Source organism: Pelodiscus sinensis, chromosome 2 (assembly GCF_049634645.1).
Source record: "Pelodiscus sinensis isolate JC-2024 chromosome 2, ASM4963464v1, whole genome shotgun sequence".
Taxonomy (NCBI): Eukaryota; Metazoa; Chordata; order Testudines; family Trionychidae; genus Pelodiscus; species Pelodiscus sinensis.
In genome coordinates this window covers 182,112,133-182,124,760 of record NC_134712.1, presented here as the reverse complement: position 1 = coordinate 182,124,760, position 12,628 = coordinate 182,112,133, and the positions used below count along the sequence as shown (strand labels likewise).

The following is a 12,628-nucleotide window of genomic DNA, read 5'->3' as shown; positions in this document are numbered from 1 at the left end:
AGGGAGCAAAGCAGTCCCCACTAGTAGGGGTTCCCCTCTGTGCCTCTTCCTTTGAAATGTACAAGAGGCACAGGCTGCTCTTGTACATTCCAAAGGGAGAGGAGTAGCAGTGGGACCGGCACAAGCAGGACTGTTTCAAGCCCCACTCCTGCCATTTCCCCGCTGCCCCCTGCTTTCCCTGCCCCCCGCGGAGATATTGCTGGGGGAGGAAGGCTTTTAAGCCAGCTCCCCCCAGCACCAGCTCATGCTCCCCCCACGCCTTGCTGCCTCTCTCTGATAGAGACAGAAAGGCAGGGGGAAGCGACTAATCAAGTTCCTACCCAGCTACCTGATACGTATTTGCTTATCAGGTAGTCGACTAGTTGCTTACATCCCTACTCTTTACCTAAGAGGCTCGTGATCAAATCCAGACTCCAAAGTAGGCATGCTAGCTCAGAAACCATCTGGAATAAGGATGTAACCCTACAGCTGTGGTCCTTAGAAGCAATGGAACTGTCAATTACAAATATGAGACTAGTGGAAGCAAATGACAGCCTTCTAAGCGCTGGCCCCCAGCTAAAAACACACAAGAATAAAGACAGACCACAGACCAGACTGCATCTAGAATGAAATGCAAGCTTCTTCACTGTAGCTTTCCAATAGCACCACTACATTAATCAGAATAATAAAAAGGAAAACAAAAATGCCCATAAAGCAAATAACCAATCTCAACCACAAGGTTGCGGGTAGGACAAGGGAGGAGATGAACAGGGGAATGAGAAGAGAGATGATCTACTATTAAAGGATAGCCCTGAGTCTCCAACACCTTGTTGTTATCTGAACCTCTGCATTATCCAAGTTTCATCCTTGTCATTGCAGGGGCACAAGAGCAAAGAGACCCTCTGCTGCGGGGTGGGCCATCTTGCTGCTGAATAGCTCCTGTGGCAGTGCAGGAAGACCTGTGCCACTCCACTGTTTGGGTCAGATTGTGACTGTGAAGCTCCAGAGGGTCAGCCAATTCCTGCGGGTGTTAGGTGCAGGGGAGGCTGCAGTCTTGTTGGGGCAGATCCCAGTCCTGGCGTGGGGTCTCTGCCTTTCTCCACAGCTTTGCACCTGCAACATTTGAAAGGGCAGGTATATTGGCACAGCTCCCTTGGGCTGGAAACGCCAAACTGGAGCCAATGGGAGCTGTGAGGTTCCGTGGCTATGGACCCTTTAGGTAAACAAAGTGATGCAGGCCCACTAATGGCTTTCCCAAAGTGGGCCTGTGGCTCACTTTGAGAAACACTGGACTAGATGGTCATAAAAGTCTCTCTTGCCTTCTAATTTAGGGCTCTCCCCCATGTATCTCTGCAAACACACTAACGCGCTAAACTGCAACAGCTGTTATTCCACTCCTTGTCCTCTCCTGAACACATTGTGCTAGGTGCATGCCTAACCTGATGGCTCTGTGAGATACAGACATGTCCATTAGGTGAAACACTTAGCCAAATTTGAACTTAGAAAAATGTAAAGGGAATGTGTGACTGGTGAAGAAGAATAGAGCTTTTTCCTTCAAGATCACATGTCAAACTGACCCAGATTAGCAATGTTCAAAAGTTACTATCTGCTGGCTGTTCAATGCCCTATGTGAAATTAATCCAATCCTGTTCTTAGAGGATCAATATTCTCCGTCTCCAAACCATAATCCCAACTAGAACCCTTCCTGGCAGTTTCAGAAGCAAGACCCAGGAATCAATGACCATAAAAAATAAATTCTCCTCTCACCACTAGTGGCTTTCTCTTCAGTTAAGAGATTGATAGGGAAAGGGGAGGGGGAGAAAGCTTGTACTAATGCTTCCCATGCGCTTGTATCTGTTCTTTAGCTAGAGAACTTGGGTCTTCAGGATCCTCAGTCTAGCATCACTCACAAAGCACTAGAGTTACTTATAACAAAAATGTAAAAAAACCATTAAAGTACTCGAGATTTCCAGAAAGGCAAAGCAAATAACATGCCAACCTGCTAGCACAACTATTTTGCTTCCACTGAAATCAACTACAAAACTCCAACAGAAGTTGAGCCCCTAGTACTTTCGAAGAGTTTTTATTTTAAATTATTTTTACATGAAACAGCCTTTTCAAAGATACTAGAAGCACTAGATGTTGAAGGGTCAGATTGACCGGTACAATCTGGCCCCTTTGTGTCATTCAGGCAGTAGAGAGAGACTAGATTCTGCCCATAAATGGTCTCCAGAGCATTTCTTTCACAAGAACTCTGCGGATGTCAGCCCAGTGGAAGTTCCCACTCCAGTTGTCCCACTCCACTAGAGTGGAAGAGTCATGCTGGGGAAATAGGAAGCATGCGAGGGGAAAATCCCTGAAGAAGCATTGCTCCACTAGCATAAGTAAAAGTATCCCACAGATAACACAAACTACCACTAGCACTGGCTGGCCCAGAATAAGGGATTAATAACTTTTTTGGCATTGTACTACTGTTTCCAAATCCTCATTTGATTCTTACCTTTCACACTGCACTTGAAGGTCTGGCTTACTATTCCCGTATCATTTTCTTTTTCTGCTGGCCATTCATACACATAGACTGTAGTCCGAGATGATCCGGCATCAAGCACTATCCCATACTGGAAAAGAAGAGTTGCAATTGAAAAATCTAAAATTGGTCATCTTTTTGTTTTTTTAAAAAAGAAACACAAAGTTTTCAGTACCTGTCATTATGCTGCACATGTACTTAAACGCCAAAGGAATGCTTTGACGTATACTGGAGTCATTAACTAAAGACATCAGGTACTTGGACAATCTGCATGAATCAGGTCACAAGTCTAGGAAGGATTGCTAATGAAAGGATTCCTAATGAAAAACTGGTTCGTAGTCTATCTTAGCATCTCTGCATCTGGCGCTGTGGAAATTGAGAGTGATCAAAACTTTCAGACATATTTAACATGGGCTATGTCTAGACTGTAGGCTTATTTCGGAAGAAGCTTTTCCAGAAGAGATCTTCCGGAAAAGCTTATTTTGAAAGAGAGTGTCCATATTGCCAAAGCACATAAAACAAGATAGCGTCCACATTGATTGGATGATAGCTCGCATTTAAGTTGTGATTACTATGGATGGAGTGGCCACCAGTGCACCTGTGCTTTTTCCTGGAGGCCTCTTCTTTCAAAAGAAATCCCCTCTTCCCTGTCCAGACATGCCTTTTTTTTTTTGAAAGAGCTCTTTTGGAAAAAGGCTTCTTCCTCATAGAAAGAGGTTTACTACTGTAAGAAAAACTCTGCGTTCTCTCAACTTTCTGTCAAAAGAATGCAATTGCAGTGTGAACGTCAGTAGTTTTTCCGGAAAAATGGTCGTTTTTCTGGAAAAACCCTGCAGTGTAGACATACCCATGCTCAAGGCCTGAGCTTGCCAAGTGTTGATTACCTTCAGCTCTTTCTGAAGTCAATGGACACTGGAGGCATTCAGCATCTTCCAAGGGCAGGTTTTTGTGTTCCCTGTTGTGTTCTCCATAGGAAACAAACACGCTACAACTTGGAAATTGTAGTTCAGATCAAAATAGCTAGGTGAATCAGAATGCTACAGAGGCTGAAAAGCGAAATGCCGTATCAGGCAGGCTTCTGCTTTTTCCCACAGCCCTCATAGCTGCAAATCACTTATTTTGATTAACCAAATATTGTCAACTTCAAACTTACTAGAAGACAAAGTCATTCTTGCTTGTTTTGAAGCATTTATAGGAAATGAGTAGTTAACTTTAATGTAGCACAGTCCCCTGGCATTTCTTTAACTCTATTGTTTAGCACAGCCCCATTACTTTAATGTGGAGCACTGTCTGACTGCTCCAGTTTATCCAAAGGTTGTATAAGGAACGTGCTTCCTCTGTGCTCATATAAGCAGATAACAGAATTGGGGAAATATATATTTATATATATTTGTGCTCAATCTAAATTGCTCTAAAAATGGGAGGTAATGCAATAGTGCACTTTGGTGTGTGGGTCACTTTAAGGAGACTTAGATGCTTCAGGTAAAATGTATGTTACTGCCTTAGCCATCAGCACTAGCATTGTCTGACTTGAAGTGTTAATGTATAAAATTTTGCAATGTAACTAGAAGCCTGAAGAAGCCTTGTCTGCCAGTATCATGACCATTTATTGTTGCTGTTTTTTTCAAAATACAATCCAAATATACACAGGATAACAATTAACTCCTTTTGGATACAGACTCATACCTGCTGCAAAGCCACTAACATCAACAGCATCACACTGAGGATGAATGCATCATTGCATATTTAAATAGTTACACAACATGTACATTTTAATATCTCTCTCATCACAATGATATCTAAGTAAACAGGATTTCCCTCCCCTTGGGCTTACTCTTTGCCATATATATACACATATAAAGTCTAACTATACAAGACAGATGGGAGAGAGAATGTCACTGAGCTACAGAGAAATTAAGTAGCTTGCCCAAGGTCAGACATGAAATCTATGGCAGATCTGGGAATTAAATCCAGATTTCACCTGTCCTAGTCTGCTGCCTTAACTACCAGATCATTTTTTGCCTCCATTTCTGCTCTTTTGTGTCAAGTGAATGTTTAAGCAGCTGAAAAGATTATTTGTCTGAAGAAAAGAGGATCAGAATTCATGTATCCTCTTTGTGTTAATTCAAAGAAATTTAATTAAAAAACCGCTCTATTCCCTTGCACACCAAAAAACTCTTCTTTTGTTGATATGAAACTCACAATTCACCTGCTCTACTTTTCCCATCTTTGAAAAAGCAAATTAATGCATGGGAAAGGTACCAGCCTGAGAGGTATGGAGAAACAAAGCCTCCATCAGGCCATTTCAGTGCTGAAATCAGAACTTTGAGGACACGAAGGATGTAAAATTTAGATCAATCAACTAATTGAATAGTCAATGTAATTTGCATAGACTATTCAATTAGTTGATAAGGAAGCCTCCACCTTCGAAATGTAGCAAAAATGTGCCGTCTCTTTCTACATTTCAAAGGCAGAAGCACCGCAGGAAGCATGGCCAATGGGGGACAAAAAGTTCCCTGCTAGCCCTGCGCTTTGCTTCTGAAATGTACAAGAGCCTTCCCGGGACTTTTGTACATTTCAAAAGCAGAGAGTTTGAGTCCCGCACTGGCCCTGTGGTCCCAGCGGTGTTTTCGCCTTTGAAATGTACCAAGAACCCTGCTCTTGCTACATTTACCAAGAACTCTGCTCTTGCTACATTTCAAAGGTGGAAGCACTGCCAGTTCCCCACTGCACCCTGCCCCTTACAGAGATGGTGCTGGGGGGAACTGGCTTTTAAGTAGGCTCCCCTCAGCACCAGATCCTGCTCCCCCACTTGCTGCCTCATTCTGATAGAGGCAAAAAGGGGTGGGGAAGCGACTAGTCAAGTCACTAGTGGACTATCCGATAAGCATTTGCTTATCGGATAGTCAACTAGTTGCTTTCATCCCTAGAGGACTTCTCCTCCTCCCTCCCCTTCCCACCACATCTCTTGCCTCTGAGAACTGGAGAGTACTACACAGCTCAGAAGACAGAACAGGGCTTCCTGAAGCTCAGATGCATTATAGGAATGCAGAAAAAATAAGTAAGGAAGTGTTGCTTACTCCTTCCCATAACACAAGAATTAGGGGTCTCCCAATGAAATTAATAGGCAGCAGGTTTGGAACAAACAAGAGGAAGTATTTCTTCACAAAACACAGTAAACCAGTGGAACTCTTTGCTGGAGGATGTTGGAGGCCAAGACTACAAAAGAGTTTTAAAAAATCCAAAACTTTGGCTAGGTCCATCAAAGTCTATCAGCCAGAATGAGTAGGAATGGTGTCCCTAGCCTCTGTTTGCCAGAGCCTGGGACTGGGCAACAGGGAATGCATCACCTATTCTGTTCATTCCTTCTGTCGCACCTGGCATAGACCACTATCAGAAGACAGGATACTGGGATGGGTATGGCTGTTCTTGTAGAAAAAAATTGCCTAGAGCTAGAATGTAATTTGAGTCAAAGGTTAAAAAAAAAAAAAAAAACAGAGCAGCCTCCCAAAAAAATAACCCCCACAAGGCTTTCTCCCTCTTTTTATTGGGATTTTAACCTATCATTTTCCATCAATATTCAACAATATTCAGTAGACTACAGTATATTGTAAGATTAATAAGAGTATCTCTACACTTGCACTCTCTTTCGAAAGAGGGATGCAAATGAAGACATTCGAAATTGCAAATGAAGCTGGGATTTAAATATCGTGCACTTCATTTGCATAATCACGGACCAGTGCTATTTCGAAATAGAACTATTTCAAAATAACAAACGCGGTGTAGATGTGTTATTTCAAGAGAAATAACCCTTATTCCTTATAAAATGAGGTTTAACAATTATTTCTATAGAAGGGTTTTCTCTCGAAATAACGCGTCTCCACAGTGTGTTTTATTTCAAAATAGCGCTATAACACAATTATTCAAATGAAGCACGGGATATTTAAATCCCGGCTTCATTTGCAATTTCGAATGTCTTCATTTGCATCCCTCTATTGAAAGAGGGTGCAAGTGTAGACATACCCTAAGAGAGGATAGACAGGCAAAAAAAAAAAATCAGTTCTGCTGCTGTCTCGTGGAAATGTGAAAGAAGAAAGTGATGGTTTGAAGGGGAAAAAAATAGAGTCACAGAAGTGTAGAACTGGAATAGGCCTTGAGAGTTCATCTACTCCAGCCCCCTGTATTCAAGGCAAAAATATGTGATAAATAGACCATTCCTGAAAAGTGTTTGTCTAATCTGTTCTTTAAAATGAGAGATTCCCCAGCCTCCATAGGCGATTTGTTCCAGTGCTTAACGACCCTAACAATTAGAAAGTTTCTCCTAATGTCCAACCTAATCCAGCCATGATGCAATTTAAGTCCATTGTTTCTTGTCCTAGCCTCAGTAGTTAATAAGAATATTTTCCCCTCTTCTTTGTAACATCCTTTTATGTACTTGAAAACTGTTACGTCCCTTCCCCCCAGTCTTCTCTAGACTAACCCCCTTTTTTTTAACCAATCTTTTCTTGTAAGTTATATTTTCTAGACCTTAAATAATTTTTGTTTCTCTTCTGGACTTTCTCCAATTTTTTTTTAATCTTCCCTGAAATGTGGCCCACCAAAGTGTACACAATACTCCAGTTGAGGCCTAATCAGTAAAGAGTAGACTGGAATAATTATTTGTCAGTGTTTTACAACACTCCAGTTGACACATCACAGAACGTTTGCCTTTTTTGCAACAGTGTTAGCAACGCTGATTCATATTTAGTTTGTGATCCATTGTGACCCACATTTCCCATTTTGTATGTGGGAAATTCATTGTTCTTTCCCTAAGTGGAATACTTTGCATTTGTCCTTATTAAATTTCATTTGATTTACTACTGACCATTTCTCCAGTTCATTTTGAATTTTAATCCTATCCTCCAAAGCGCTTGCAATCTCTCCCAACATGGTATCATCCACAAACTTTATTTCCCTAGTTTGTTTATGAAAAGGTCATGCAAGTCAATATCAAAAGCCTTAGTAAAGTCAAAATATATCACATCTACCACTTCCCCCATGGATAAACCTTTTTACCCTGTCAAAGTTAGTTATCTGGCTGGTTGGACATGATTTGTTCTTAACAATCTATGCTGACTAATGTATCACCTTGTCTTCTAGATGTTTGCAAACTGATTGCTTGATTATTTGCTCCATTATCTTTCCAGGCACTGAAGTTAAACTGGGGTTGTCTCCCTGTTGCTACATTTGTAATTCCTCCATCATGCACCTTTTACTATTAGTAGGGGCACCCTCTCATTCATCACTCTGGTTTTACTTTACTAATGCTTGTAACTGATTCTATGGAACTGACCTCACTGTCTGATCTCTTGGGTAATTATTTACTCCTGTGCAAAGTGTGTGTAAAACTACCATTTGGATCTGGTGCCATTTTATACCCACTGTCTGTGAATACAAAAAAAATAACTAAAGTTCAAGGAAATAGTGAACCAGGTCCTATGTCCCTAACACAGCTGAATGACCTGTTTATTTAGGCCCGTGGTCACCAACCAGTAGATCGTGAGCTACCGGTAGATCTCAGGGGCTCTAAGAGTAGCTCTTGAGCCCTCTATGAACTGCGCACCTGCGCAGTACATTTACATTAGATTTCCTCATTTGAGGAGCAGCTATTCACTGAGCAACAACACAGGTGAGTAGCTGTGAGGAATGGTGGGAGCTGGGAGGTCGGGAGGGCTAAACACCCCAGCCAGCTGACTGTGGCTTTCACAGCTGGAGCTAGGCGCAACCTCCCTGGGCTGAGCGCAGGGCAGCCGGGATGGAGGGAAGAGAAGCAGCTGCCTGGCCAGCTGGCCATGGCGCTCAGCCAGGGTGCACCACACTCTACGTGGGCTGGCTCAGAGGAGAAGCTGCCTGGCCAGTTGGCTGTGGCGTTCAGCCCAGAGGAGGCTGAACTGTGCTCCAGCTGATTGGGCGGCTTCCCCTCTGCGCCTGCCCACGTGGAGCTTGGTGGCACCCTGGCTGAGCACCATGGCCAGCTGGCCGGGCAGCTGCTTTTCTTTGCTCCAGCCCGGCTGCCCTGCGGTCAGTCCGGAGGGAGCGCGGGTCGGAGGCTTCCCGCCGTGGCTGGTGTAGGGAACTCCCTGCCCCCAACCTTGTTCCCTCTCCTCTGCCCCAAACTTGTCCCCAGCCCTCCTGGCCCCCCGTTCCCTCTCCCTTGCCCCCCCGACCCCGCTACAGAAACCTGCCCCCCCCTACAGAAACTTGTCCCCTGGCATCCTGCCGCCCCTGCAGAAACCAGTTCCTTCTGGCACCCTGTCTCCTACTACAGAAACCTGTCCCCCTGCTCCCCTCTGCAGAAACCTGTCCCCCCCAGCACCCTGTCCCCTGCTGCAGAAACCTGTCCTGGCACCCTGCCCCCTCTCGCCTGCCCCCACTGGCACCCTCTTCCCTGCTCCAGAACCCACTAGCACTCCTCCCCAGTACTGTGTTCCCTGCTCCCAAATGACTTTTCTATGGGTCAGTGACCCCTGACTCAAGGCAGGTTCCCTGCCATTCTCATAAATAAAGACAATGCAGACACTTTTTGTGTTTAACATAGTATTCTATTTAAAAATGAAGCCTGGCCAACAAACCCCCAATTGGGGCCAAGCCCCCATCTGGCCACAACCACTCCTGCACTCCCCCTTCCCCAGACCCTAGATCTGAGCCTATCAAACACTGGAACCTCATGCCCTCAGCCCCTCACATATCCCAACCCAAATTCCTGCACCCTCACATCTGCAAGCCTGTGGCTTGCTTAGTATCCCAACACTGCCCAGCCTGGAGCCCCCTCCCCAAGCCAGTGTCCCCTTCTCCACCTCCTCCTGCATCCAGATTTCCTCCCAGAGCTTGCACCTCTCACCCCTTCCCACACCCAAATCCCTCATTCCCACCCCCATCCTGTCTCAACACAGCAAGGGTCCAGCTAGACTGCAGGAGTTTTTCAGGATTCTGGAGATATCCCAGAAAAACTCTTCTGCATCCAGGGTTGCGTTTGTTCTTCCGCTTTTTTAGTGGAAGAGCAAACAGGCTCTTTTGCTCACCCCTATATTCCTCTTTCCACAAGGAATAAGGTGGCTTCCAAAAGAAGGGTTTTTTTTCTGACATTTGGTCCAGTGTAGATAGGCCAAATGTTGGAAAAACCTCTTCCTACAGAATAATAATAATAAAAAAAAGCAGCAGTATAAGGATTGGGGATAGCAAGTGATGGAGAGGAGGAGAATAGAGAGGGCGGGGCTTCAAGGAAGGGGCGGGGCGGTAGATCTTGGCTTGTTCTGTCATTTAAAAAGTGATCTTGGGTGTAAAAAGGTTGGAGACCACTGATTTAGGCTATGTCTAGACTACAACTCTTACAATGGCACAGCTGTGCTACAGTAAGGTTGCTTGTGTATCCACTCTTTGCCAGCAGGAGAGAGCTCTCCTGCCCACAAAATTAAGCCAACCCCGCAATAAGCAGTGTTAGCTATCTTGGCAGGAGAACCTTTCTTGCCAATGTAGTACTGTCCACACCAGCACTTTTGCTAGTGAAACTTATGTTCATTGGGGTTGTTTTTTCACATCCCTGGCTGACTAAATCTTTACCAACAAAAGTAGTTGGGTAGACAAAGTCAAAGACCTGGTCAAATTGGAAAAAGTTGCACTAGTTTAACTCAATTTGAAGTCCATCTAGTTAAACAGATGCAAACCCCTGCAGAAAACATACTTAAGATGGTCAACCCTTGCTTAAATTGGATTAGTTTAAGTTTGGTAATTTTCCAACAAAAGCTAAACTGGTAACAGTTTTAAATACATCCACATTAGGGCCCAGCTCCACTTTAACTGTATGGATTTAGTTAAATCACAGGAACTATAGACAAGGTTTTCTGGAACTAATCAGTCTGAATCCATACAAATATACTCTGCTTACATTTATATATATGCCATTTTCAAAATACATTAAGGACACAAAGAAAATCATGTGCTAAATGGAAAAAAAAAAAGATAGTGTGATACCAGAGACAGAACAATAGAAAACATTAGCGTGGAGCAAAATACTTCCTATAGGTACATAGAAACTTTTCCATAAGTACCAAAGTTCGCTATGTGTCAAACATAAGAACAGCCATACTGGGTCAGACCAAAGGTCCATCTAGCCCAGTATCCTGTCTGCCGACAGTGGTCAATACCAGATGCCACAGAGGGAATGAACAGAACAGGTAATCATCAAATGATCCCTCTCCTGTCATCCATTTCCAGCCTCTGACAAACAGGCGAGGCATACCATTCCTACCCATCCTGGCTAATAAGTATTGATGTACCTAACCTCCATGAATGTATCTATTTCTTTTTTGAACACTGTTAAAGTCCTGGTCTTCACAACATCCTCTGGCAAGGAGTTCCACAGGTTGACTGTGTGCTGCATGAAGAAAAACTTCTTTTTGTTTGTTTTAAACCTGCTACCTATTAAAAGCTAGGGTTGTTTACAACACTGAACTTATTTCCATGTAATTTAACTGCAGGATAAATTACTTGATCACTGCTCTCATTTCACAATGTTTGAATGAGTCACAAGCCCTTTCAGTGCCTCAATCTATGTGAATAGACTAGTTCGTCCTTCATGAACTACTGAGATGGAAAGAGGATCTGAGGCATCAGTTGACAGGCATGAAATAAGTACTTAATTGGGCAAAAAAATTCACAACAGGACACAGATTGCATAAGACAACAACTTGTGTCTATGTATTATAAAAGTAGGTCTCTGAAGGCGGAGTGCTGTCAATGCTCTATGGAAGAACTACTGTGTAATCACACTGGCTTTAGAGGGTCACATTCTGATGCTTGTTTTAGTTTAATGGACAGTAGTTTAAGATAAAGATGCTTCTGAGGAGGAAACACTTTCTCTAACAATTTCCGTATTTAGTTAAACTAAGTCTAAACTTTAGGATACTCTACGTCCATACTTTCCAATTGTGAATACTACCGGCTTCTCTGTTCACACTGCACCTTCTCCACCACAGAGCCCAATTCTGTAAGGTCGAGTACCTCTCAAGAGACACTGAATCTCCTCTAAACTAAATACAAAGCCCATACCTGTCCTGATTAGGGTGCCCAACTTTCTGATTGCAGAATACTGAACATGCAGCCAATGGGAGCTGCGGCTCCAGCATTTGGGGTGGGGGGCAGAATGCAGAACTTCCCTGGCTATCCCTGTGTTAGTGGCTGCAGGGACATGCCAGCCATTTACAGAAGCCATGTAGAGCTAGCACAGGTAGGGAGTTTGCCTTAGTCCTTCTGTGCTGACAATTGCACTTTTAAAGGCCTAGTCAGCGTCCCTTTTCGACTGGGTGTTCTGGTTGAAAACCAGATGCCGGCAACCCTAGTACTGATGTGCAGACTTGTGGCTGGAACTCCTGAACTCCTAGTATTCAGGCCCTACAAGAAATCCAAGGCCATAGCAGTTGTCTTAGAAACAGCCACTGCTACTCCAATGACACACCCAGCAGGTTCACTGAGGCTGTTAGAACTCAGGAAGCAAATTGGTCATTTCAAAAATGACTTGTGAGGGTCATCACTGAATTCTGAAGTGGTGCAAAGAGAGGAGGGCGGGACAGGGCATCTGCCCCTCCAAGTCGGTTCAGCAAGTTCCCCGAGGACATTATTTCCATGAGGCCAACTGCTTTCAGAGAAGTAACCGTGTTGTCTATTTGTTTGGCCTTATAGCAGTCACCCTGGGCAAAGCCCTCAGAAAAGGAATCATGATGGGCAACCATGGAAATAGCACTGTAGCCTTAAAGGCACTTTTTAAGCAATAAAGTGGATTGCAACATTTGCTTGAACTAGCACCCTGTAGTACCCATTATCAAAGGGAGCAGCTGGGCAGGACTCTAAAGCACCTCAGGGGCCGTTTCCCATAAACCAGGTAGTAGCTTTAGGAGAGGAAACAGAACACCCCTGGGACCTGAATTCAGGACTTGTCTGGGAGGTAGATTTCCATTGTTTTAGAGATGTATGAATCTGACTGAAGTCTGCACATACCTTCTTTTAATGATCTGGAACCTGCAAACACTGAGCTGATTTTGCAGAGCGTTGCCATTCCCCATTTCAGATTTTCCCCACTCTTTCGTG

At 43.9% G+C, this 12,628-nt stretch overlaps 1 protein-coding gene across 2 annotated transcripts in view; it reads right to left on the bottom strand.

Moving 5' to 3' along the window:
• The window catches only part of ENTPD3 (ectonucleoside triphosphate diphosphohydrolase 3), an 88,598-nt gene that overhangs the window by 19,159 nt on the left and 56,811 nt on the right, over positions 1–12,628 (bottom strand). For both annotated transcript variants that reach the window (XM_075921953.1, XM_006125573.4), the window contains one exon: positions 2,480–2,597. In XM_075921953.1, the coding sequence (XP_075778068.1) occupies positions 2,480–2,597 (118 nt within the window). The remainder of the gene's footprint in view (positions 1–2,479; positions 2,598–12,628) is intronic.